Source organism: Acomys minous, assembly GCF_964271855.1.
Source record: "Acomys minous genome assembly, chromosome: 2".
Taxonomy (NCBI): Eukaryota; Metazoa; Chordata; class Mammalia; order Rodentia; family Muridae; genus Acomys; species Acomys minous.
In genome coordinates this window covers 115,306,129-115,332,955 of record NC_140484.1, presented here as the reverse complement: position 1 = coordinate 115,332,955, position 26,827 = coordinate 115,306,129, and the positions used below count along the sequence as shown (strand labels likewise).

Genomic DNA, 26,827 nt, shown 5'->3' with positions numbered 1-26,827 from the left:
ATTATGTGATGAGTTCCCAGCTAGCATGGGCTGAATACACACACACACACACACACACACACACACACACACTTATGAATGAGACTCTGATGGGAGAGAAGGGAGGAAGAGCAAAGGAATGGGGATGAAGGAGGAAGAGGAAGAAGAAAGATAACAATAATCAGATTAGCTGGGCATGGTGACACACCTTTAATCCCAGCACTCCGGAGGCAGAGGCAGGTGGGCCGCTGTGACTTCAAGGCCAACCTGGTTTACAAAGCGAGTCCAGGACAGAGAAATCCTGTTTCGAAAAAAAACAACCCCCCCCACAAAATAATAATAATAATAATAATAATAATAATAATAATAATAATAATAATAATAATAATAATAATAAAAAAAATAATCAGATTAAATTGTGTGGAAAGCCACCAGGGCTGAGAAGGCTTGAAGCCCCTCCCTCCAGCTGCAGATGTCTCCCAGATGTGGTGGGCGGGACACTGACTGGAACAGCGGCGCGAAGTGTGGGTGGGTGAGGGCGAGACCTCTCTGTCTAGCGCTGGGGATCAGGGGCCCGCACTGTCAGGGGGGTGCGGCTGTTTGTGGACAAGTGGGGAGGAGCGCGGGCGGAGCCGGGGTTGGGGGGTGTGATCCGGGCGGAGCGGCGGTGGGCTCGGGTTACTTCCCCTTAACTTCCCCAGGAGGGCGGCGGCTAGGCTGGAGCTGCTCGGAGCAAGGCGCTGTCCTAGGCAAGTGCGGGGCAGCAGTCACGGGCTGTGGACGTTTGGGAATACCAAGTGTGGAGATAGCATCCGGGGCGAAGGAGTCAACTGCAGCTTCTGCCCGCACTCGGATGGGTAAACTGAGGGCCGGTAGCTACCGACGTTGTTGGAGTGAGTCGCCGAGGTTGCCACTAGCTTGTGGTCTCCTGGTGTCTGCCGGGCCTTGGTGACAGAAGATGGTCAGGTCTGGAGAACAGGGGGTGGCTGGAGCCGGGGCGGGGGGCGGGGGGGGGGACACAGGGTGGTAGCTGAGGCGTGGTGGACAGAGTCAAGGGATACAGGAAAGGTGGGGGGGCAGGGGGGGGGCTCGAAGGACACATGGTGGGCAGAGCCAGGGTCAAGAGGATACAGAATAGCTGGAGCATAGAGGTCTGGGCACGAGTGGAACAGACGGCGCGCGCTGGCTCAGGGAAGACACAGAGCGAAGCCACAAGTTTCTGTTCCGCAGTCCCAGTCAGGCTTAGAGCGAGTAGCCCCGGGCCCAAGCGTTTTCGAGGAGGCAGGAACTAGACTTTATGCGTTTTGCTACCTGGATCCCTGGTAGCCCAGCCCACTCTATGCATAGGCACCCCTCCTGGATGCGCGCCAGGCTAGAGGCAGCCAATCCTGCGGCGGCGGCGGCGGCTGCTGCTGCTGCGGTGCCCTCCTAGGAGCAGCACCGGAGGCAACTCGAATTTTTTTCTGCGGGGGGGGGGGGGGGGTCTTTCCAGTAACCTCCCCAGCAAGGCTGGGAGAGTAAGGGCTTTGGGTAACTTAAAGTCCCACTCTGCTCTGAGGTGTGCGATTGGGAGATTTCAGGACACCCCTGTGGCTGACAGATCTGAGGTCTAGGTGACAGGTGAACAACTCTCTTAGGAACTCAGCCAGTTTACTTGTAAAAGTGGAGCTTGGAGCAGACAGCCTCTCATCTCTGTTAGAGTGGGTGGCCAGTATGGAGATGGGTTTCTCTGGCGCAGGGGGACTGGCAACAATTCCTCAAGGGAAAGGAGCTAGCTGTTCCTACCCGGGAAAGGCCCAGATACAGGCTCTTGGGCTGTACCTCTGGAAGATGAAATCCCTGAACAATGAGGTGTGTAGCTTATCTCTAGGCAATCCTCAGCCTCTGGATTTGACTATGGGTCTCTCCTCCAGACCCATGATTTGAATCTAGCACCACAAGCGTGGTAGCCCTGTGAACCTGGGAGGGGGCAGCCTTGAGTTGCTGCCCTGAAGCCCCTCATACCAAGAATCCTAACTGGCTGGTAGCCTCTCACCTCAGCCTGAATTCAATCCTGAGGGACCCCGTGGTGGCCTTAGTTATATCTGTGAGGGCAAGGCGAGGGTGCTCCACAGAACAGTGACTTGGAGCAGGCCCTGGTAGTCACCAGATTACAAGTATCACTTCCAGAAAAATTGCCAATTCCTGGTCTCGATCTGAGTGAAGGGAATCTGTCCTTATGGTCTCCAGTCCCCCCACCCCTTAGTGTTTTGCCTGCATGTATGTCTGTGAGAGAATGTTGGCTCCTCTGGAACTGGAGTTACAGACCGTTGTGAGCTGCCATGTGGGTGTCTGGAATTGAGCTCAGAACTTCTGGAAGAGCCGCCAGAGCTCTTAATCACTGAGCTATCTCTTCAGCCTCTCTTTTTGCGGTCTTTAAAGCCACTTCCATCCAAGAAAGTATGGGGCTGTACAATTAGTACACTTCGCTCACCCCAGAAGGCCCCTCTGTTCCTGCCTTCCAGAGACACTGCCCCAGCCTAGAGAGGCCCACTCGACATGGGTTGAATGCCGTTCCCACAGAATGGACAGTGTCCAGGGCTCCCAGAGGAAGCACCCTGGGGGCTGGCCCAGCCCAGCCCAATCCAGCTGTGACATGGGAATAGGCCATCAGCCAGGATGGCCCTGCTCTGGGACCTGGCTTTACGCTGGTCCTATTCACTGATACTTCAGAGTGCGTGAGGGGCTGCACACTGTCCCTTAACTCCCCCTGCCTAGTGTCACAGTGAATATACCAGAACTCATGGTGTGAGCTCTGGAGAGGAATCCATGAGCCTGAGGTGTGGCATGGGGCCCAAACTGCCTAGTGTGTGCCTGGTGAGGGGTGTGTGTGTGTGCTGTGTGTGTGGTATGCCTGTGTGTGGCTTGTGTTTGTGTGTATGGTATGTTTGTGCGTGTGGTGTGGTATATGTTTGTGTGTGGTGTGTGTTTGTGTGTATGGTATGTTTGTGTGTGTGGTGTGTGGTATGTGTGTAGTGTACATTTATATTTGTGGTGTGTGTGTGTGTATCCTAGACAGGCTTTGGTGGCTGAGACCTGCCAGGTGGGGTCAGAGCTCCCAACCACACAGGGGAAGCAGGGAAAGGAAGGGCAGGAGCCTTGCTTCCTGCAGACAGGACCTATGCCAAAGCGTAGATCTGAGAGTTCAGATCAGGAGGGTAGAGCAAGCGCTCATTTCTCCAGCAGCAGCAATGTGTGGGGTGGTGTCAGGCTGTTGAGAGCAGTTTTCACCTGAGGTATGAAGTGGGGATGGGGGGAGTGTGGTGTGTGTGTGTGTGTAAATTACACACCACGTTCAGGGTCCCTATTGCTCACCAGGCTGAGTGACATGAATTGCTTTTTGGGGGGGGGGAGGCGTTGTTTTGTTTTGTTTTGTTTTGAGACAGGGTTCCTCTGTGTAGCCTTGGCTGTCCTGGACTCACTTTGCAGACAAGGCTGGCCTCGAACTCACAGTGATCCACCTGTCTCTGCCTCCCGAGTGCTGGGATTAAAGACATGTGCAGCCGCCACCTCCCAGCATGAATTGCTTTTGAGAAAAAATATTAAGCAAATGACCAAGGGAGCATGACAGAGGTGGCTTCTGTGCACAGACTTAGAGCCCAGGATGGAGAGTGCTGTGCGGAGGGTGGACCTGTCCCCAAAGTCAAGGGTCTGTGTGTCCTCTAATGTCTGTCATTTTTGTGGAGGCGAAGCACTGGCTGGCTGCCTGTTTCGTGCAGGCATGGGTGTGGTGTGGAGGCTGACACAATCGTGTCCTTTTTTGTAAATGATGCGATAGAGATTTGAACTGGAGACCACAGAAGTATGACATTAAGGGGCATGACAAGGCTATGATGTTTTTGCCGGGCTTTTGAAGTATAAACAAACAAACACAGAGAGGAAAGGTGTTCCTGGCCAACCGGACCAGAGGAACAAAGGACAGAGAGATAAGAGGTGACCAAGTGACTGAGGAGAGCTGGCTCTGGATGTGAAAAAGAAGCAGGCAAGGGATCAAGTTCAGGCATGGGCTTGAGGCCTGGACTAGAGTCGAAGTCTCACTCCGAAGGCAGTGAGGGCCATCTCACCACGCACTCGGGAAGATATCCCCGCTGAGCATGCTATTAGGGCGGGATGACAGGAACTCCACAGCCACCACTGCCTCCTGGGCCATGGAAGTGCCTGCGCCGCGGCAGGGGCTATGGAGAGGAACCTTTCTTAGAGTCCCCCCAAAAGTGAGGGGCTTCAGAGGCCACCCGTGCACCCCTAGCCTGGCTTGGTGCCATTCCTGGAGCTGTACCAAATCGAGACACCAGGGCTGCTTTGCAGAGGGAGCCCAGATTTTGGCCAGCTGGCCCATGGTCCACGTCCAAAGCAAACAGGAAGAGACTGGAGAGGGCCAGGCAGAACCTAGCTCTTTGTTTGGAGATGAGGATTAGCCAAATGGAATTGTGGGTCTGCCTGCTGCTCAGGTAGGACGGGGCCTGCAGCCCAGCTGGGGGATGTGGTGAAGGGGTATGAGGTTGGGGCCTAGCCCCAGGGTGTTAGCCTGCTGGCACTGTCAAGGTGGTTCTGTTGGAGGAAGGCTGGGACCCATGTGAAACCCTTTAAGGCCTTCACCCTTCTCACTGTAAGCCGGGGCATCATTATGTGCCTTTCCAACACTGCGTTTCCCACTAATGCCCCTTGGCCACCGGCCCAGGCCTGATAGATACCGCTGTTGTTCACTGCAGTGGTATCTACCCTGGTCCCAGATTCGGGCCCTGGGGCTGGGCTGTCAATGGTCGGGGAGATCGGAGGGTTCTGTGCACCCTTGGCCTCACAGGCAGACCATCAGAAGTTCCAGACATCTCCAACACAGATGCTGGCCTGGCAGGCACCCACACCTGCATCCCTTCACCATATGTTGACTCCACACACCTCCCCGAAGGCCAGGGGACAGGGTGGCAGGTGGATGAGGTTGTGGAGGATCAGATGGGCTGGAAGAGGGCTCAGATGGGGCCAGTTGTTCTCTTAAGATGCCTTTTGGGCAGGGGCAGGGTGAAGATAAAGGCTGGGGGACTTCAAAAAGGGACTTCTGGGATGACTCATTCAGTCAGTGGCAAAAGTGGACATCTATGCAACAGGTGCATCTGCTGTGCCTACCACGTGCAGGCACAGAGCCAAGTCTTGGGGGCAGAAATAGACAAGAGCTTACTTACTCTTACAAGCCTCAAGCCCACAGCTTGTGTTACCGCTGAAGAGTAGAAAGCCAGGCTGAGGTACAGGGATGTGAAGAAGACATGCATGGTGCTAAATCTGATCCATCAGGGGCTGCAGCTGGTTAGGGAGGGCAGGTGGCTTCTCTGAGACTTGAAGTATCACTTGGAAGCTAATCAAGGTAAGAGTGAGGGAAGGTCTATCCAGGCAGCTTGCACTGCCTGTGCAAAGGCCCCGAGGTGGAGGGGCTGGATGAAGGATGAAGGACTGTGACTGTGTACACGTGTCAGGGGGCATGGTGGGGCGGGGCTCCTGGGGTGAGGGTGAGAAGTGGGTAGGCTCCCTTGGGAAGGCGGGGCCTGGGTTCTATGAAGCCGTGGAACGTAATGGCGTGGTGTGCAATGAGTGGGCTTGAGGGGGCCTGGTGGAAGCAGGGGATTCATATGAATACAGCAGGGTCTGCTAAAGGCCGTGAGGAGGTGGGGGTGAGCATCAGCCAGCGAGGCATTCTGAGAGGCAGGACTGGTGAGGGAGAGTGGTCAGGGCATGTTTTATGGAGTTTGTATGTAATGTGTTCATGTCTTACCCAGGACAGAAAGCAGGCCAGTGTTGTGCCTGGGGAAGGAAGGACACGGCTCTAAGTTTCTACCACAAAATGGTTCATGTGCTCCCCCTTAAATCTGCTAGGCAAAACTGGGTGGGGAGAGGGGCCTTCTGGAAGGTAGAGTCACCTACTATAATATACAGAAGAGGAAGAAGAAGAAGAAGGAGGAGGAAGAGGAGGAGGAGGAGGAGGAGGAGGAGGAGGAGGAGGAGAAGGGATTCATTTTGTTTTCCTTGGGGAGTTGAGAAAAAAGAAGTTAGTTGGTCAGGAGGGGAAGGGAGAGAATGTGAAGAATGTTCCAGGGGGCCATTGACATCCATCAGGGAATCCAGCCCAAAGGTGGCTCCAGTATGCTTTGGATGGCTGCCGGGACGCTGCTCTGCCTGCCCTACATCATGCGCCTGGTGAGTCCTTCCCTGAGTTTAGCCTCAGTCCTCACGTTTCTGTCCTCTCCATTTCTTCTCGCAGGTAGATGAGTGTTACTTGCCTTGCCTTCTGGGTGCCAAGCCTGCAGCCTGCCCTTCGACCATAGCTCTGCCCGACCGACCCCCCCTTACCTTCCAGGTCACCTGCAGCCTATAACCAGACACTGTCTGCTCCCAGCAGGCACCCTCAGGCCAGCTTTGCTCATTTTAATTTCCGATTTCTCCAAAGCCTGGGCAGAGTGGACCCCTGTCCCAAGCTAGTGACCTTCGCCTGAGCCCTGGTTAATATTTGTCCAATCCAAAGGCAGTGGGGCTCCGCCCCCGGGGAGATATAAACTGGCCCAGCGTTGTTCTGCTTCCCTCTTGGTCTGAGCCACTCGAGCTCCCTGCCCCAGCGGCATCATGGCCAAGGGTTTCTACATTTCCAAGACCCTGGGCATATTGGGCATCCTGCTGGGTGTGGCCGCCGTGTGCACCATCATAGCCCTATCGGTTGTCTATGCTCAGGAGAAGAATAAGAATGCTGAGAACTCACTCCCTGGCAGCATCTCGCCTACCACCTCGCTCACCACCCCTGCTATAGATGAAAGCAAACCTTGGAACCAGTACCGCTTGCCTAAGACTCTCATACCTGACTCCTACCGGGTGACCCTGAGGCCATACCTCACCCCCGACGCTCAGGGCCTGTACATCTTCAAAGGCTCCAGCACTGTTCGCTTTACCTGCAACCAGCCCACGGATGTCATCATCATCCACAGCAAAAAGCTCAACTACACCCTCAAGGAGAACCACAGGGTGGTGTTGCGTGCCTTGGGTGACCCCCCGGCACCTGCCATTGACAGAACTGAGCTGGTAGAGCGCACTGAGTATCTGGTGGTGTACCTGCAGGCCCCCCTGGTCAAAGGTAATCAGTACGAGATGGACAGCGAGTTCCAGGGGGAGCTGGCCGACGACCTGGCTGGCTTCTACCGCAGTGAGTACATGGACGGTGGCAACAAGAAGTAAGTCCCAAGGCCATGGGCGCGGGCTGACACAGGGCTGCATCTGAGGGCCATGGAAAGGGAGGGGCTGCAAACTTAAGGGTACCTCAGTAGTCCCATTGCTCATCGGTAAGGGGAGGCGGTCCTTGGGGTTAATGCTTTTCCCACTCCAGCGATTGGGAATGGAAGGGTTCCTTGGACAGACAGGAATATTGACTCTCAGGGGAGAGGAAACTGTCTGGGACCCCTCAGCTCACACAGGCATGGTCGGAGCCTGCCAGGACTTAGGTGGTGACTGGAATCTTTGGTCTCCCACGGCAGCTTGCTGACCGGGGTCCTGAGGCTGTGTGGAGTTGGATAAAGGGCAGTAAGCGGGTTGGGACAGCCATCCTCTGTACCCCTAAAGCTCTGTTCCTAGCACCGTCTCTAACACAGTGCTTTGGACAGGGTGGTGGCCACAACGCAGATGCAGGCTGCTGATGCCCGGAAATCCTTTCCGTGCTTTGACGAGCCCACCATGAAAGCCGTATTCAACATCACACTCATCTACCCCAAGAACTATATAGCTCTGTCGAACATGCCTCCCAAAGGTGAGCCTGGCTGGCCTAGGTTTGCCCTGGACTGCAGTGCAGAGCAGGAAGCCCACACCCTTATATGCCCCATGCCCAGGCACTCAGGACTTTCCGGAGGACAATTCCTGGACCATCACTGAGTTCCAACCCACTCCCAAGATGTCCACATACCTGCTGGCCTACATTGTGAGCGAGTTCAAAAGTGTGGAATCCGTCTCAATCGATAATGTCCAGGTATGGAACTGGGCCTGTCTGTGGTGGGTCGGCTCTGGTTGTGGCTGGAGGAGCTTCTCAGTATTAGCCTGGTGAGCCTTACGCTGTCCATCTTGTTTTTGTTTGTTTGTTTGTTTGTTTGCTGTTGCTTTGTTTTTTGTTTATTATTTTGTTTTGTTTTTGGTGGGTTTTTTGTTTTTGTTTTTGTTGAGATAGGGTTTCTCTGTGTAGCCCTGGCTGTAGACCCAGCTGGCCTTGAACTCACAGAGATCTGCCTGCCTCTCCCTCCTGAGTGCTGAGATTAAAGTTGTGTGCCACCATGCCTGGCCCCTTGCTTGTAATGTAAAACAAATTTGTTTTATGTGTGTTTGGGGTTTGCCTACACGTATGTCTGTGTAAGACTTCCATGTCTAGTGTCCCTGGAGGCCAGAAGAGGGCATCAGATCCTCTGGTGCTGAGAACTGAACCCAGATCTTTAGCCACTGTCTTTGGTTTACTAATAGTTAGGGTTACTATCGGTGCGATGAAACCAAAAGCAAGCCAGGGAGGAAAGGGTTTATTTCACTTCCACTTCCACATATGAAGGACATCAGGACAGGAACTCAAGCAGGGCAGGAACCTGGAGGCAGGAGCTGATGCAGAGGCCATGAGGCCATGGAGGGGTGCTGCTTACTGGCTTGCTCTCCATGGCTTGTTCAGCCTGCTTTCTTATAGAGCCCAGGACCACCAGTCCAGGGGTGGCCCCACCCACAACGGTCTGCAGTCCTGCCTATAGCCCGATCTTCTGGAAGCATTTCCTCAATTGAGGTTCCATCTTTCAGGTTTCTCTAGCCTTGTCAAGTTGACATAAAATTAGCCAGCTGAGCCATCTCTCCACCCTTCTGTTTTAAATATTGAGACAGGGTCTGCTATGGTGCCCAGGCTGGTCTTGAACTTGTGACTTTCCTGCTTCAGCCTCCTAAATGCTGAATTTGTAGGCATGCAATACCATGCTTGGTTTTCTTGGACTAATCTAGTTAGTCCCCATCCTGATTCATCAGGGACCTCTAGCTCATTGGACCCTGGGACTCTACCCATTCTCCTTGGGATCCCAGAGGACCCTAGACCTGACCTTTTCCCTCTCATTCTGCAGATTCGAATCTGGGCTCGGCCCAGTGCCATTGACCAGGGCCATGGTGCTTACGCACTGAGTGTGACAGGCCCCATCCTAACCTTCTTTGCCCAACATTATAATACGTCCTACCCTCTAGCAAAGTCCGGTGAGTGACCATAGGGCCTTCATGGGGAGGTCATGCTAGGATGCCCATCCAGGCCCTCCCACTGACCCCTGCCTCCCCTCCACAGACCAGATCGGCCTGCCTGACTTCAACGCTGGAGCCATGGAGAACTGGGGGCTGGTGACCTACCGTGAGAGCTCTCTAGTCTTTGACCCTCAGTCTTCCTCCATTGGCAACAAAGAGCGGGTGGTCACCGTGATTGCTCATGAGCTGGCCCATCAGGTAGTATCTGTGGGAGGACCAAGAAGGAACAGAGGCCTTGGGGTGTCGAGTCCTCACGTGGCCTGTGCCTAGTAGACGGCCAGCACGTGGTGAGGTGCTATTAGTGATGGCAAGGCCTGTGAGGCTCAAAGGCTCCTCTGTGTCCCCTGCAGTGGTTCGGTAACTTGGTGACATTGGATTGGTGGAATGACCTGTGGCTAAATGAAGGCTTTGCCTCCTACGTGGAATATCTGGGTGCTGACAACGCAGAGCCCACCTGGAATCTGGTGAGCCACCATGCTGGGAACAGGGCCAAGGCGGAGAAGTGGAGTGCCTGTGACATCCCTCCTGGGCCAGCCTCCTGACTGGCGTTTGGGGTCCCCTGCAGAAAGACCTCATAGTGCAGAACGAAGTGTACCGTGTCATGGCTGTGGATGCACTCGCCTCCTCCCACCCGTTGTCCAGCCCTGCTGACGAGATCAAAACACCGGCCCAGATCATGGAGCTGTTTGACAGTATCACCTACAGCAAGGTGCCTCCCGGAGAGTCACGGGGTGTGGGGAGGCATGTATCCCTCGGGGAGCCCCGCGCTCTGGGGTTGCTGGGTCCTGGCAGCCAGCTCGGCTTGCTGAGCTCTCTCGCTCTCTCTCTCACCTTACCCCAGGGAGCCTCAGTCATTAGGATGCTGTCCAGCTTCCTGACAGAGGAACTGTTCAAGAAGGGCCTTTCGGTGAGTACAGCTCCAGGCGGGACTTCTGCATGGTGGCTGTCCCCCAGCGCAGCCCTCCACAGCTCTGAGTACCACCCAGGCCTGACCAAGGTGTGTTCTCCCACAGTCTTATCTCCACACCTTCCAGTACTCGAACACCATTTATCTGGACCTGTGGGATCACCTGCAGAAGGTGGGTAACAAGCCTTCTTCTCCATTAAGGTCCTAAGGCCCAAAGTTCCTGGGGACAGCAAGTGTGAGACTGTGCCCAGCTGCTCTGTTTACTAGTCTGGGCAAGCAGTTGGGAGCCTCGGTGGCTTGTCTATAAATTGTCTTCTTTCTTCTTCTTCTTCTTCTTCTTCTTCTTCTTCTTCTTCTTCTTCTTCTTCTTCTTCCTTTTCTTTCTTCCTCCTCCTCTTCCTCCTCCTCCTCCTCCTCCTTCTTTTTTGGTTTTTCAAGACAGGGTCTCTCTGTGTAGCCCTGGCTGTCCTGAACTCGCTTTGTAGACCAGGCTGGCCTCAAACTCACAGCAATCCGCCTGACTCTGCCTCCCGAGTGCTGGGATTAAAGGCGTGCGCCACCACACCCAATTGAGACAGGGTTTTTCTATGTAGCCCTGACTGTCCTGAAATTTGTTCTGTGGACCAGGCTGGCCTTGAACTCAGAGATCTGCCTGTCTCTGCCTCTTCAGCATAGGCTACCAGTCTGTACCACCAGAGCCGGCCCACTTGAGGTTCTTGCTTCACTGCACCATGATGGGTCTTGTGATTCTCTTAGCCCTGAGAATGTGAACTCAGGGCTCCTACACCCTAACTACTACCTCTATCCCCCTTCTTCCCCCTCCTCCCCCTCTTCTTCCTCCTCCTCCTCCTCCTCCTTTTCCTCTTTCCTTTGCCAGAACTTTGGAACCAGCTGTTTAATTGACTCAGCACTCCTAGCTGCCCTGTGGCCTGTGGCCCTCCCTACCTGGCACATCCTTGCACACACTAGCATGTTGGATGCAAACTCTGACCCCTGCTCCCCATCTCTGCCTCACATTCCACCCCCTAGCTTCTAAGCTCTTCTGCCTCCTCCAGAGGCCCCTCTCCTTCCTGCCTTTCCTTAGGGCTAGAGTCCACACTCCCCATGAACCCCTATCACTTTGTTTCCGCCCCCTCCGTGCCTCCCAGGCTGCAGACTTTGCCTACCCTTCCTCTGCCCCACCCCCCTCTCCTCCATCAGTGTCCCCCACTCAGAGCCCTAGGGCTCTGTATTTCTGTCCAGCCACTCCCCTGCCTGCTGTGTTGTGTCCTTCTGGGCCTCAAGGCCATCTCACTGGGGAGGCTCTGTCTCAGAGTTATAGCTGGGCAGGTTCCAGTTAGTCGTGTGTGGTCCTGTGTCCCTCCCTACCCACCCCCTTCCCTTCCCTGTCTCCTATGGCCCCAGACACTTCCCCCCACCCCTCCTCCCCAGCTTTGCCTTCTGACAGCCTCTCTTCTGCCTAGTTTTCAGGGTCATTTGCTTTTTTGCTGTGATTACAAACGCATTGCCCATGCATTTGAAAAAGACCCAAGAAAAGAGTTCCAAGGGCTGTGACATTCCCCAGCCCTCCTGTTGAAGTACTTTTCCTCCACACCCCAACAGCCCTGTTCCTTGCTCCTGCACTGCTGTGTCTCCTCTCTAAATGTTCAGAAGGTGCTCTGGGCACGGTCTCTCTTGGGGGCACATACAGGTGTGCCATCAGTGTGGAATTAGCTAGAGGCTGAGAGCGTCTCCAGATCACCAGCACTAGGCTGACAAGGAGAGGCAGAGCTGGTTGGGGTCCTCTGTCCCACTGCCCTGCATAGCTGGCACCACAAGCCTAGGCTGGCCAGAATCTGCAGAGGCTGCCTGCATGGTGTGCACGAGAGGATGGTGTTTGACAGCCACACTGTGTCCCTTGAACAGGCAGTGGACTCTCAGAGGGCTGTCAGTCTCCCAGCCCCGGTACGCACCATCATGGACCGCTGGATTCTACAGATGGGCTTTCCAGTCATCACAGTGAACACTGTAACAGGAGAAATCACCCAGGAGCACTTTCTCCTTGACTCGGAGTCCAGCGTTACCCGCCCCTCAGAGTTTAAGTGAGCAGATGGGTCCACCAAGGCTTGGGCTCCAGGGACACAAGGGAAGGGTTGGGAGCACAGTGACACTTGGTATCGTTGTGCCCGTCATCACTCGGGGTCCCTGGCTCTCTCACTGCAGTTATGTCTGGATCGTGCCGATCTCATTTCTGAAGCATGGAGTGCAATCGCAGGAGAACCACTACTGGCTGGAGATCCAGAAAGGTAATCTAGCCTCCTTGTATCAATCACCTGCTGCCTCCTGTGCCCATGTTCTGGTGGGGGTGGGGGAAGGGATGGGACAGCTAAGGAAAGCATCCCTTCATTATTTCACTCAACAAACAGAGCTTGTGTCCAATGTCCCCCTTGCTTCTGTGTGGCTCGGGTGGGGTTACCGTTCCTCTCTGCTCTTCATTTCGTCTGCAATCAGATGAGCGGTCACTGCTCCATTGAGTTGTGTGAGAATATTACAGGGGGGAAATTCCTGTAAAATGCTTAGGGCAGTGCTTGGCAGGTCCAAGGAGCTGCCTTTATGTGACCACACACCGGAGAATTGAAGGCGAAGGCCAAGTCACTCACAAGCAGGAGAAGGAAGGCAGTTAGAAGCATCCAGGGACCCTCTTAACAGTCAACTGCAGAGTCTGGCTGGGGTGGCTGGGATGGTGAGGCAGGAAGGAGGGATCAGTTCCATGCAGAGGCCCAGAAAGGGTACCTGTGGGAGTTGGCATGGCAAGATGGATGCTGAAAAAAAAAGCTCAGGGTTCCCCCCATGGCCTCTTGAGCACATTTCACCCAACACTGCCCTCTGCCCTGCTCCACAGGGCAGAATGACTCGTTCAAGACATCTGCAAATGAGTGGGTCCTGCTGAACCTCGGTGTAACTGGCTACTACCAAGTGAACTATGATGAGGGCAATTGGAGGAAGATTCAGAACCAGCTGCAAGCAAACCTTAGTGTGGGTACCCCCCTTTCCTGTCCCCCATGGTATGTCAGGCATCTGCCCCCTACTATAAGCCCAAAGTCACGCTGTCTTCCTTTCTAGGTTATCCCTGTCCTCAACCGCGCACAGATTATCCATGACTCCTTCAACCTGGCCAGGTGAGTGAGTGTCCTCCTGCCTAAGCACGGAAGCCTGGGACCTATGTCCCCCCCCCCCCGCCCCTGCTGTCCTCCAGGCCCACCACGGCCTCCCAGAGCAGCCTTCCGGGTCCCCACATGAGCATTTCACAGATAAAGACACCTTACTCCACGTCTCACAGAAGCCACACACAGACCTGTCCCACTCCAGTGCCCACTCACACCCTAACCCACAGCCCCGGCTTTCCTGAGTGCTGTGTGCACACCAGGCCCATGCTTGGTGCTTAAATAAAAACAAAACAAAACAAAAAACTGAGTTGAGAAGACAGAAAAGAAGGGACTTGGGCACAGTGAGGCCTAACAAATACCTGTTCCACAGCTTAGAATAGCACGTTTGTGGTGTTCATGGCGAGGTGCTGAGATCTTTGACATGAGGGACATTCCCCTCAAACGGCCTGAGCCAGAAGATGGAGGAAGGGTCAGTGAGAAGAGCTCAGTGGAAGGGCCTGGAGAGAGGACTCGGTAAAGCGCTTGTTGCATAGCACGAGAACAGCTGAGTTTAGATTCCCAGAAGCCCATAAAGTTTGGTGTAGCTGTGTTCTGTAGCCCTGACACTCGCCGAGGGAGGCAGATTCCTGAGCTCGTTGGCCAGGCAGCCATATGGACTCAGTGAGTTCCAGGTTCAGTAAGAGACCCACGTCTCAGCCGAGCACAGTGGTGCAACATCTGCAATCCCAGCCCTCGGGCAGGTAGAGGCAGGTGGATATCTGTGAGTTTGAGAGGCCAGCCTGGTCTAGAAAGTGAGTCCAGGGCTACACAGAGAAACTCTATCTCAAAAAGCAGAGAGAGAGAGAGAGAGAGAGAGAGAGAGAGAGAGAGAGAGAGAGAAGAGAGAGAGAGACCCAGGTCTCAAAAAGTAACATGGAGAGCAATTGAGGAAGGTACCCACCCAACGTTGTTAGCCTCTGACCTCCACATTCATAAATACGTTTACACATACCTGCAGGCACACATGCGCACATTCACAGGAACAGGTAAGTACACATGTACAAACACGCTCTCTCACACATACATATACACGTGTAATGTACACACACACACACACACACACAAAAAAAAAAACAACAAGAAAAGTTCAGCAGAGTTGAGTGTGGAGCTCTGAGCTGGGTCCCCTTGAGTTGTGTCACTTTGGGGAAGTCAGTATACATCTTCACCATGTGTGATGGCGCACGCCTTTAGTCCCAGCATTTGGAAGGTAGGCAGATTTCTGTGAGTTCGAGGTCAGCCTGGTCTGCATAACGAGCTCCAGGACAGCCAGGGCTACATAGAGAAACCCTGTCTAAAAAAGAAAACAAAATTATCCTAGTAAAAACGAGATAAAATGAGGATACTAGGCAGGAGATCATGACTGGCAGAAGACTGAGGTGGACACCCCCCCCCCCCATTGACAGAGCACCCCATAGAGAATATGATGAGGTCAGGAGACCCAAGTGTAGGTATGTCCTTAAGAGCCTGGGCTTGGGTTGGATGGGTGCTGATCTGGGCCCTCCTGTTTGTTCCCAGTGCTAAAAAGATACCCATCACTCTGGCGCTGAACAACACCCTCTTCCTGGTCAATGAAAAGGAATACTTGCCCTGGCAGGCTGCCCTGAGCAGCCTGAACTACTTCAAGCTCATGTTCGACCGCTCTGAAGTCTATGGCCCCATGAAGGTATGAGTCGCTGACATCCCAACTAGGCTGTTAGTTAATAGGTGCACTCCCTGGCTAAGCCCTTCCAGGGCATGGGGAGGGTGACAGAGTAAGAAGGTTCTAAAAGGAGAGGGCATAGAGAAGGTTAGGAAAGTGGGTACCTCTCCCCACCTCCCCACCCCCCAAAAAAGAAGAAGACAAGATTTCTAGCAAAGTCTGCCCATCAGAAACATGGGAGGAAGAAACATGCTTCGGGGGGGCCCAGAGAGGACACTGAACTGGAAGACTAAAGGCCTGCCAGCCATGTGCCTTAAGCAGCTGTTCCCAGCAGCACTGGTCTCTGCTGGGGTGTGTGTGGGCCTGGCCAGGACAGCCTCCCCACCCCCAGCCCCGCCACCCCCGCTGCCAGTACAGCACTGGTCTTACAGGCTTTGACACGTTTCCAGCGTGACCTAGAAATGTGACGCTCCCATGGGAGAGACCAAAGATGTAGGAGCTGGCTCAGGATGAAGCCACGCCCACGGCATGGATGTTCACTGCATCCTTCATAAAACAGCAAACAGCAGACAAAAGAAAACAGAGACATGCTTACGTGTCTGACAGCTGGGATTGGCTGAGTTATACTGCAATGTCCATTTGATGGGATGTTTATAGCTCTGTAGACTACATAAGAGACTGTTGTTCTTGTGATTTGGGCTGTGTGTGTGTGTGTGTGCGTGCGTGCGCGCGCGCGTGCTTACAGCGCTGTATGGATTTTGGAAATTTGAAGTGAATTCTTCTTCATGCTTGAGCAGCAGGCGCTTTAGCCCTCTCCACCTTATTTTTTGAGCTCACTGACCCTTGAGCCTACCATTTCAGCTACACTAGTCAGGAAACCCCAGGAATCCCCTGTCACCAGCTCCCTGCACTGGGATTGCAGGTTCTGCTGATGCCCTTGACTTTGTGTGGGGGGTGGGGGAACCATCTCCCTAGCCCAGTTTTTGGTTGGTTTTTGTTGTTGTTGTTGTAATTTCTTTTTATTGTTTTAGTGGCTTATTTTTTAGATAGTCTTTGTAGGTTGGCTTGGAATCCTTAAAAAAAATTTTTTTTAAGTTTCATTATCACCGGGCGGTGGTGGCGCACACCTTTAATCCCAGTGCTCTGGAGGCAGAGGCTGGTGGATCTTTGTGAGTTTGAGGCCAGCCTGGCCTATAAAGTAAGTCCAGGACAGTCAAGGCTACCCAGAGAAACCCTGTCTTGAAAAAAAAAACAAAAAAAAACCAAATTCCACTGTCACCCTACGGTAGAAAATGCATATTTTGGTGAGCAGCCTTTTAACTTTTTCATGCTTGCCCAGGATCCTTTCAAGCTGGTACAGCAGCTCAATCACAACACTTAGTCAGAGCAGCAGTCAGCGTACACCTGGTGTCAGGACTCCCTTTGGGGCCAACTGCAGCCCTGGCTTAGTGGACTGCACCCCTAGGAGAGTTCATGTTTTTCCCGGAGTCTTCAAGACTGTCGCTCAGACCCATGCACAAGTTCCTGCTCTCCCGTCTGAGCGGCACTCTGTGTCCTCAATCAATCCCATGCCTCCCTTCTCTATTTTCTCTTAGGAAGTATGGGTTCTGAGAGTTTTCAGCAAAGTTTTGTGATGGCAGGTTTTCTCAGGCCAACCATCTGCTTTCCCACTGGACTGAGAATTCAGTTGGGTTTGGAAGTTTCTAGACTGGAACTCATTCCTCAGGATATTTCAGGTCTTGATCTGTTGACATCAGGCTTCTTCAGTTGCTGTTGAGATTGCCCAGAGATTTTGTCATTTCCAGTTCTTGGGATGTGACCAGTTTTCCTTCCTGGAAACTTCTGGGCTCTTGTAGCAGCCCTGGCAGAACAATCTGGGTCTTTTCGGCTTGGATAGATGTGCTATCTCAGAGCTATTTTTGCTGTCTCTCTGAGCCTCTTTTCTGTCTGGTGTCCACTTCATGTCTTTCTGGAAATCTGAGTAATTTCACTTCTTTCACTTGCTTTGGCCTGGCTTTGTGACTCTTCACTGTCCCCTAGGGACAATCCCCTCAGTGTCTGCCCCTCAGCTGCAGGCTGTTTCTATTCTTCCCTCCTGTAGTGTCCTCTAGTCTCTCTTGGAGGGTAGTTATTACATGGCTTGTGAAGTCTTCTTTTTTCCTCTGCTGACTTGCTTCCTCTGAAGTTTCTGTTTGTTTTGGTCTCCTGTCAAATTGGAAGCTGAGAGGCCTTTTTGGATTTGAGAGTGAGGCAATAGACAGTGATCCGAAGCCATACCAGAATTGGAACACAACAGAACAGACTACAAAGGCCCACAAAAGGCTGTAGTGGGGCACACCTTTAACCCCAGAATTCAGGAGGTAGAGGTAGGAAGGTCAGTTCAGGCTGGTCTACTCAGCGAGTTCAGGCTAGCCAGGGCTACATAGTGAGACCACATCTTGACAACGATGATGATGATGATGATGACAAAAAAAAAAAGCTCTATGGAGTTTGTCACCTGTAGAGCTCACTGTGGGGAGACCTAGTGGCCAAATAATTCTTCACTGGAGGCTCTCAAAAATTAAAGGCTGGGAGGCTGAGATGTGGCTTAGTGAGAGAGTATGTGCACAGTATGTGCAAAGGCTTCAACCTGGTCTCTAGCACAAAAATCAAGAAAAAGGACTAAACTTAGTTATATACTTGTATCAAAATTTCAAAGAATGGAAGCTTTAAGAAATATGAAAAGAGCTGGCATGGTGGTGCACGCCTTTAATCCCAGCATTCGGGAGGCAGAGGTATGTGATCTCTGTGAGTTCGAGGCCAGCCTGGTCTACAAAGCTCATCCAGGACAGCCAAGGCTACACAGAGAAACCTTGTCTCGGAAAAACAAAACAAAACAAAACAAAACAAACAAACAAACAAAAAACTCCAAAACTATGAAAAGGAAAGGAAGGAAAGAGAAAAGAAAAGAAAGGAAAATCAAGTGACTATTCATAGGCCCTTGTTCTCTCAAGATCATCTGTTGTCTCTGGCATGGGGCCTCTGTGTGTAATGAGGATGTCAGTGCCCTCTCTTGAGGATGTCAGAGTGGGAACTGATGGAAACCCTCATCTCTGTCCTCCTTCTCACGGTGTGTAGTGCCCAGCACCCCCAGCCTCTCTGGGCTAGCACTTCCTGTGAATGACAGCCAGCTGCCACTGGACACAGAACCCAGGCTGGACTCTGACTTACAGACTTGGATTCCAGCCTCGCCTCACAGCCCCAGCCTCTTTACCCTATGCCCTTTCAGTTTGAATCTTCCCACAGCAAGTCCTTTCCTTCCTTCCTTCCTTCCTTCCTTCCTTCCTTCCTTCCTTCCTTCTTTCTGGTTTTCAGGGGACAGGCTTTCTCTGTGTAGCCCTGGATATCCTAGAACTTGCTCTATAGACCAGGCTGGCCTTAACCTCAGAGATCTGCCTGCCTCTGCCTCCAGAGTGCTGGGATTGCAGGTGTCTGGCTAGCATGTTCTTTTCTGCAGAGGCTTGGTGGCGAATTCTTCATCCCTGCCAGGCTGGTCTAGCTCCCCTCTCACTTCCCAGTTGCCCTGTGTTGGCATCCCAGCCACCACTACCCTGGAAGATGTCCTTGTGGGAGGGGAGAGGTCCTTTTACCATTGGATAGAAGCTTCAGTTTGACACAAAAGTCAGTCTGCCACATCAAATTAGAATTAGAAAAAAAATTAATAACAGTATGGGGCTGACATGAGATTAGGTGAAAAAGAACACCACAAAGATTTAGACACAAGCTAAGAAAGGAATGCAAGAATAAGAAGAGAGAGCTGGAGAGATGGCTCAGAGGTTAAGAGCACTGCCTGCTCTTCCAAAGGTCCTGAGTTCAATTCCCAGCACCCACATGGTGGCTCACAACCATCTATAATTAGATCTGATGCCCTCTTCTGGCATGCTGACTCACATGCAGGCAGAATGCTGTATAAATAATAAATAAATAACTCTTTAAAAGGGGAGGGTGACTAAAGAGATGGCTCAGAGGTTAAGAGCACTATCTGCTTTCCCAGAGGTCCTGAGTTCAATTCCCAGCAACGATATGGTGGCTCACAACCATCTATAATGTGATCTAATGCCCTCTTCTGGCCTACAGGTGTACATGCAGACAGAGCATTGTATACATACTAAATGAGTAAATCTTAGGGAAAAAAAAAAAAGAAGCTGGGCGTGGTGATGCAAGCTTTAATTGGGAGGCAGAGGGGGGTGGATTGCTGTGAGTTTGAGGCCAGCCTGGTCTAAAAGTGAGTCCAGGACAGCCAAAGATACACAGGGACACCCTGTCTTGAAAAACAAAAACAAAAACAAAAACACAAAACAAAAACACAAGACAAAAAAACCAAACCAAACCAAAACAAACAAAACCAAACAGGATAAAAAGGAGATAACTTGTTTGAAAATCAGTTTGGGCCCATCTTCTGTGTTTGCTCACCTATGTTTCCTAAATTTCTCCCAATAATATCATGGAGGGAGACTTGGTGTTAGCAGTCAGAAACAATGCTGGGTGGACAAAGAGGGTTAAGACTGACACTGACTTTGAAGAGAAAGAATGTCCACTCAGTCTTCTGAAACCTAGACTTGAGGTGCTAGCCTCAGGTGCATCTTGACCTCTCCCAGCAGTCCCCACTCATGTCTTTAAAGGCTACCAGACCAGGGTCCTTGACACGACTCCTACTTTCTTTCCCCAGAGGTACCTGAGGAAGCAAGTCTTGCCCCTCTTCAATCATTTCAAAACTTTAACCAACAACTGGGCCGATCGCCCACCAACACTGATGGAACAGTAAGTGTGATGGAACATTTGTGGCTTTGGAGGTTCCCACATGACCTAAGGGCTGAGAACACCTGGCAGTGTTCTCCTCTGGAACCTTCCATGTCTGGCCGCCAGCCAGGGAGAGACGCCATCTAGAAGCAGGGGACCCAGTTTTGAGTTTTTATTTGGCCTGTGGGTGCTTTGGGCTTCTCTTTGTCACTGGGTCTTATGTAGCCCAGGCTGCCCTGAAACGTTTGATCCTCCTGCCTCAGCCTCTCAAGCAGTAGAATTACAGGTATGTATCACTGGGGCCGGAATCAAACCCAGGGCTTTCTGAACACTTACAAACATCTACAAACTGAACTACACCCCTAGCCCTGATTCTAGTAACAAAGACTCAAACTGAAAGCCCAAGGCTGCTGTGGGAACCAAGAAAGTGCAGGCCAAAGTCCGGAAGTAAGAAAAGCCCCAAAGGCTCAGGTGGACCCCAGGGCCTTAGTTAGACTTCTGTCTGTGTGTTGAGAGGGCACTCTTGGTGGGTGTCTGGGCGGGGTGTGTTAACCACATGTCACTCCTGGGACAGGTACAATGAAATTAATGCCATCAGCACGGCCTGTTCCAGTGGTCTCCAAGAGTGTAGGGACCTGGTTTCTGCGTTTTATCGTCACTGGATGAACAACCCTAATAATAACACGTGAGTGTGTCCCCTGTGCCTCCCCTGGGTGCCCTTATCTGCCCCTTGGACTAACTAGAGCCTCAGGCCAGTCATTGGCCTCACTCCTCACTCCCCACTGCTGCTCCACTCCTGACTCCGGTACCCCACTTACCCCAGGATCCACCCCAACCTTCGGTCTACTGTCTACTGCAACGCCATTGCTTTCGGCGGCGAGGAAGAGTGGCAGTTTGCCTGGGAACAGTTCCAGAAAGCCACTTTGGTAAATGAGGCAGACAAACTCAGATCAGCCTTGGCCTGTAGCAGAGAGGTGTGGATTCTAAACAGGTGAGGACCTGGCCCCACCCACAGACTCAGCCACGCCTCCTTGCTCCTCCTTCTCCCTGCCCCACAACCCTGTGCCCTGGAAGCCAAGACCTGAATGCAGGGTCAGGCTCAGATCCCTACCTCTTAACTGTTGTAGGCTCTGCTAGGGATTGACCCTAACCCCCAAATCCGTAAGAATCATATCCTTAGCTCTATCAGAGTAAGTGAGAAACAGTGTAGTTGAGTCTCCTTTACCGGCAAAGTAAGGCGTGGCCACTTTACCTGATGCGAGGGCTGGGAAGGCTGCACCGCCTTCCTTTTTATTTTTGTTTTCTTTTCTTTCGTTCTTTCTTTCTTTCTTTTTTCTTTTTTTCCCCCGACACAGGGTCCCTCTGTGTACCCTTGGTTGCCCTGGATTCACTTTGTAGACAAGGCTGGCCTCGAACTCACAGCCATCCGCCTGCCTCTGTCTCCTGAGTGCTGGGATTAAAAGGCGTGCACAGCCACGCCCAACACCCCCTTCCTTTTTAAAGCTGTTCCCAGAGAGTTCCATGGCATCACACGTTTGCGTGGCTAGTGATCCTGTGACCGTGTGTAGGTGACTCAGTTTCCCACCTGCCGAAGGGAGGCAGTACCAAAGTGCCACCCAGCTCTCCACACATTAGAAGGATGTTGAGCGATGCAAGAGGCAATGATTGTGTGTGGCATCGGGGTCCTAACCCTGCGTCATGGGCCTGCAGCCTTCAAGTGATCCCTACCCTCATCTCCTGCCCACAGGTACTTGAGTTACACTCTGAATCCTGACTATATCCGGAAGCAGGACGCCACCTCCACCATCGTCAGCATTGCCAGCAACGAGCTTGGGCAACCTCTGGTTTGGGACTTCGTGCGAAGCAACTTCAAGAAACTCTTTGAGGAGTGAGTCTTACTCGGGTGTTGGACTATCAAAGGCCAGGGCTGGGTGTGCTGGGGTGGGGGGTGATCCATACACCTCCTCACCCCTGTGTAGGACTTTATCACTTAGAAAGAAAACGCGGGCCTGGTGTGGTGGCACAAGACTTTATTCCCTGAAGTCGGGAGGCAGAGGCAGGAGGATTGCTATGGGTTCAGGGCCAGCCTGGTCTTCAGAGTGAGTCCAGGACAGCCAGGGCTACACAGAAATCCTATCTCGAAAAATCAAACCCCCTGCCCCTACAATAAAAAAAAAATTTTAAAAAAGAAAGAAAGAAAGAAAGAAAAGAAAAAGAAAGAGGAAAAACATGCAAGGACAAGGAGTCAGGGACCCACAGCCTGATCTGTGTTCAAGACTTGCCTCCTGCTTGTCCTGACAGGGTGTCTTGGGGTTCTGGTTCTTGTCTCCTCAAGTCTCCCTCATCGAATGGTTGTAGGGGTCCGTAGTTTCCTGGCACCGGTAGAGAACATCCCTTAGGTCTCTGCCTGGTCCACGGCTCACACTCCTTCTTCCCCGTGTCTCGCAGTTACGGTGGAGGATCTTTCTCCTTTTCCCGACTCATCCAGGGAGTGACCAGTCGCTTCTCCTCGGAATTCGAGCTGCAGCAGGTAGGTAGCCAGGCCTCTCCCAGCCCTGGGCTCTGTTGAATTCCTCTCCCCCCAAACCCCACTGAGGGTGGTGGCTCCCACTCATGGAGCAACGATTGAGTAGAGAGACTTTGTAGATATTAATGACTTCATTAAAAACAAACAAACAAACAAACAAATGCCCTTTGAATTGTAAAACTATATTTATTCATTGGTTGATTGCTTAGACAGACCCTGAGCTTTTGGGCTCCAGCAATCTCCCTTTCTTAGTCTCCTGAGTAAATAAACCGGAATCATAAGATGTGTGACCGGGCTGGAGAGATGGCTTAGTGGTTAAGAGCGCCGCCTGCTCTTCCAGAGGTCCTGAGTTCAATTCCCAGCAACCACATGGTGGCTCACAACCATCTATAACGTGATCTGATACCCTCTTCTGCAGATAAATCACTCATATGCAATAAATAAAATAAATAAATCTTTAAAAAAAAAAAAATAAGATGTGTGACCTTGAAATGGAATTATGTAATGTGTGACCTGTTCACATCTGCCTTCTCTCACTTAGCGTCTAAGGCTGAAAGGGACCCGTGGTTCCTTTGCTCGGCTAGGTAGTATTCCATGGTACAGCCACAGCACATCCTGCTAATTGTTCATCACGTCCTGGACCCTTCCGTTGTCCCCATTTCTTCGGCTGTTAGAACAGTCATGCGTCCATCTTTATACAAACATATGTTTTCATTTCTCCTGGGCATATTGTGGGGTCGTCTGTTTGCTCCATGTTTAACTTTTTATAGAAATGGCTAAAATGTGTCCAGAGAGAAGTTACTGTTGCAAACATTCCTGCCCATGATGTAGGATGCTGCTTCCAGCTTCTCAGTCCCTGGGCGTTGCCTTGATGACTAATGCCTGGAGCTTCCTGGCCAATTGCATATCTCTGGAATAACTTCTATTCATGCCTTTTGCCTGGTTTTAAGTTAGGCTTGCTGCCTTCTTATTGCTGTGTTGTAAGGAGGGGTGGTGTGTGTGTGTGTGTGTGTGTGTGTGTGTGTATGTTGAAACAGATACATGATTTGCAAACATTTTCTCCCATTCTGTGGGCTATCTTTTCTTTCTTTCTTTTTTTAAAGATTTATTTATTTATTTATTTATTTATTTATTATGTATGCAGTGCTATACCTGCATGTACACCTGCAGGCCAGAAGAGGGCATCAGATCACATTATAGATGGTTGTGAGCCACCATGTGGTTGCTGGGAATTGAACTCAGGACCTCCGGAATAACAGTCAGTGCTCTTAACCTCTGAGCCATCTCTCTAGCCCCGTGGATTATCTTTTCACCTTTGACATACAAGTTTTTATATTTAGGCAAGATGGTTTTACTATATTTAGCCCAGGTTGGCCTTGAACAAATGGTCTTCCTGCTTCTGCTTTTACCCCTTGCAGAGACTTTTAATTTTTATGAAATTGAGTTAATTTGTTATTTTTCCTTGCTTATACATGGGTGTCTTGTTTTATACCTGTGTGTTTTAAAGAGTTTTTTAAAAAGATTTATTTATTTATTATATATACAATGTTATGCCTACATGTTTGCCTGCACACCAGAAGAGAGCACCAGATCTCATTATAAATGGTTACAAGCCACCATGTGGTTGCTGGGAATTGAACTCAGGACCTCTGGAAGAGCAGACAGTGCTCTTAACCGCTGAGCCATCTCTCCAGCCCTAAAGAGTTTTATTGTAGACATTTATTTAAAAATTGTTTTTTAGCAGTGCTGGGGATTCAACCCAGGACCTTGACGTGATAGCAAGCACCCAGCCTCCTAGTTCTACCCCTTTACCCACTTTATTTAATTATTTTGGTTTTTGAGACATGGTCTCACTATGTAGCTCTGCCAGCCTGCAACTCACTATGTAGACCAGGCTGGGTTCGAACTCATCACCTTCCTCGTGCTGCTGCCTCCCAAGTGCTGAGATCAAATGCTTGCACCACCATACCTGGCTTAATTTTTTGATGCTGTTATAAGTGAAAATTCTGTCACTTCTCAGGTTTCCATTGCTGTTCCTAGGAGTACAGCTGATGTTTGTAGTGGTTCTATATTATGAAATTTTTAAAATTTAATTTTAATTTATGTGCATTGGTATGCAGGTATCAGATCTTGGAGTTACAGACAGTTGTGAGCTGCCATGTGGGTGCTGGGAATTGAACCCAGGTCCTTTGGAAGAGCAGGCAGTGTTCTTAACCACTGAGCCATCTCTCTAGCACCCTATATTATGAAATCTTGCTGACTCATTAATCCTCACAAGTTTCCTTTTGTTTTTCTGGTGCTGGGGGCGGATGAGAGAGCTCCCCACATGCTGGGCAGACTCTGTCACTGAACTGGAACTCAGCCTGCGTTCTGCCAGTTCTCGCACTGGTTTCCTAGGATTTTGTGTGCACAAAATTATGTCACTCTTCATGCCACTTTATTGTTTTGAGGTATTGAGGTTGGAAACCTGGGGCCCCAGCATGCTTAGCAGCCACTCCACCCCCTTCCCAGTAGCACCCAAAAAGTAGTTCCTTTTTTTTTTTTTTTTTTTTTTTTTTGGTTTTTCAAGACAAGGTTTCTCTGTGTAGCCTTGGCTGACTTAGACTCCCTTTGTAGACCAGGCTGGCCTCGAACTCACAGCGATTCGCCTGCCTCTGCCTCCCAAGTGCTGGGATTAAAGGCGTGCGCCACCACCACCCGGCTAAGTAGTTCCTTTTTAAAAAGCCATTTATGCACTGATGCAACTAGATCATCTGAGGTTCAAATTTTTCCATAGTTGTTGCTCACACATGGCACCTGTTGTATTTGCTCATTCCTGGGCTGAGGTACTTCAGGTGAAACTCAGGGCTACCTCCCTGAAATATTGCACAACGAAGCCCAATACCCTCTGAGCAGAGCCCACCTGGGGCTGTGGTTTCACAACTTCAGGGTAGGTGAGCCACTTAGCCCCAAGGAGCGGTGGAGAGTGGAGCCCCTTATCCAGGGAACAAGATATGGCCCCCCATCCTCAAGGGCCTGTTAGTGGGGTGAGAAGTGGAGGGCTGGGAGACACCCTTCTCCTCAGGACTGAAATTGAGCACCAGCCCAGATGTGCCACTTTGTTTTCCTGACAGCTGGAGCAGTTCAAGGCGGAGAACAGTGCGACAGGCTTTGGCTCGGGCACTCGGGCTCTGGAGCAAGCTCTGGAGACGACGAAAGCCAACATCAAGTGGGTGAAAGAGAACAAAGATGTGGTTCTCCAGTGGTTTGAAGAAAACAGCCAGTAATCCCTGCTCCTGCGAGCCACCGGGCCCCGTGGGACACCTATGACCATCTCAGCAGCCTGTGAGGGTCTCTGTCCTCAGAGCTCCAGACACCAGCATCCTACCCTCAAGGATGAAGTCTCCAGCCTATGGGGCCTGCCTAGCTCCTAATGTCAGCTACCAGGAGCCCCCTAGACCTTGCCTCTCATGCCAACTCTGCCCCAGGCTCAGGCCTCCGGGGCTGATCTCAGGGAAGCCCAGCTCTGAGGCCAGTTTAACTGGACAAAGGGCAACCTGAATAGAGTCTCCCCGCACACTTTACTACTCCCCCACATGTCCCAGAACCAAAGAATCAACAGGGCACAAGATCTATATATTTTATAAGAGAAAATGTAAATAAAGAATTTCTAAAATGAGCTTTCAGACTTGTCCCTCGGTGGAAGCATGAGACCAATACAATGGTTATGGAAGCTGGAGAAGGGTGCTGGGGTGCATGCTGTAAGTCTCGGGGAGCGGAGGAAGGAGGATGCTTTCCTGCCTCATACAGTGTCAGGCTGCAAGTTTATTGCAGCCCAATTCCCAGGACATTTTTTTTAGGGGTTTGGCACAAGGAACCTCCAGGATGTGAGGGGGGAGGTGGATATGGCGCCATGCCCACAGGAGTGGTAAGAGGTAGGCCTGAGAGAGTGTCCACCTTACCAAATGCCAAGAGAGCAGAGTGTCAAAGAGGGACCAGGCACTTGGGGCAATGGGGGAAGGGTAATACAGTAGAGGGAGGAGGGAGAGAGAGAGAGAGAGAGAGAGAGAGAGAGAGAGAGAGAGAGAGAGAGAGAGAGAGAGAGAGAGAGAGATTTTAATATAATAAGCACACCGGTAAGTACCGACAAAGGGGCCTAGTGGCTCCCAAGTCTATCTCTGACCCAGGCTTTAGGCAAAATTGAATCAAAAGAGTTGGGGCAGCAGGCAGGAGGAAGACCTTCATAATTAAGCAGTCTTAGACTAGGTATGAGAGTCGCTGTCTCCTCCTTCTTCAAGATGACCTAAGAAGTCTGTTTTGTTTGGGAGGAACAAGCTGGTCTGTGTAAGGACTCATCTCCCCACAGGCTGCCTGTCTTTGCAGCTCTGAGTGAGGACGGCAGGGTTAGGACAGAGACTGGATACTTTGTGGCGCCTTCTTAGGGATCCGGAATGGCACATTATAAAAAGCTGAAGGTTTGATGCCTCTGTCACTCCTCGTACTGTCAGCCTTGAAGAGAGATG

General features: G+C 51.4%; 1 protein-coding gene across 2 annotated transcripts; it reads left to right on the top strand.

Annotated features, from left to right (window-relative positions):
* Window positions 1–582: 582 nt before the first annotated feature.
* Window positions 583–25,983, top strand: ANPEP (alanyl aminopeptidase, membrane). Of its 2 annotated transcripts, none has more exons than XM_084772383.1 (21): window positions 583–728; window positions 6,266–7,223; window positions 7,650–7,792; window positions 7,872–8,008; window positions 9,120–9,246; window positions 9,332–9,486; window positions 9,639–9,752; window positions 9,854–9,997; window positions 10,130–10,195; window positions 10,302–10,367; window positions 12,101–12,276; window positions 12,398–12,480; window positions 13,077–13,210; window positions 13,298–13,353; window positions 14,896–15,043; window positions 19,728–19,819; window positions 20,373–20,483; window positions 20,622–20,789; window positions 21,546–21,686; window positions 22,247–22,328; window positions 25,439–25,983. In XM_084772383.1, exons 2-21 carry the CDS (start codon window positions 6,625–6,627, stop codon window positions 25,589–25,591), a joined length of 2,895 nt encoding a protein of 964 aa, XP_084628509.1. In that variant the 5' UTR covers window positions 583–728; window positions 6,266–6,624; the 3' UTR covers window positions 25,592–25,983. The 2 variants fall into 2 exon arrangements, with proteins under 2 accessions (XP_084628509.1, XP_084628508.1); XM_084772382.1 differs by having other exon boundaries at window positions 10,302–10,371; window positions 12,105–12,276.
* The last annotated feature ends 844 nt before the right edge of the window (window positions 25,984–26,827 follow it).

Coding starts and splice junctions, on each gene's coding strand:
- ANPEP (XM_084772383.1), top strand. CDS start 6,625: ATGGCCAAGGGTTTCTACATTTCCAAGACCCTGGGCATATTGGGCATC. Junction 12,481..13,076: donor CTGGCTGGAGATCCAGAAAG/GTAATCTAGCCT, acceptor CCTGCTCCACAG/GGCAGAATGACTCGTTCAAG. Junction 21,687..22,246: donor TTCAAGAAACTCTTTGAGGA/GTGAGTCTTACT, acceptor CGTGTCTCGCAG/TTACGGTGGAGGATCTTTCT.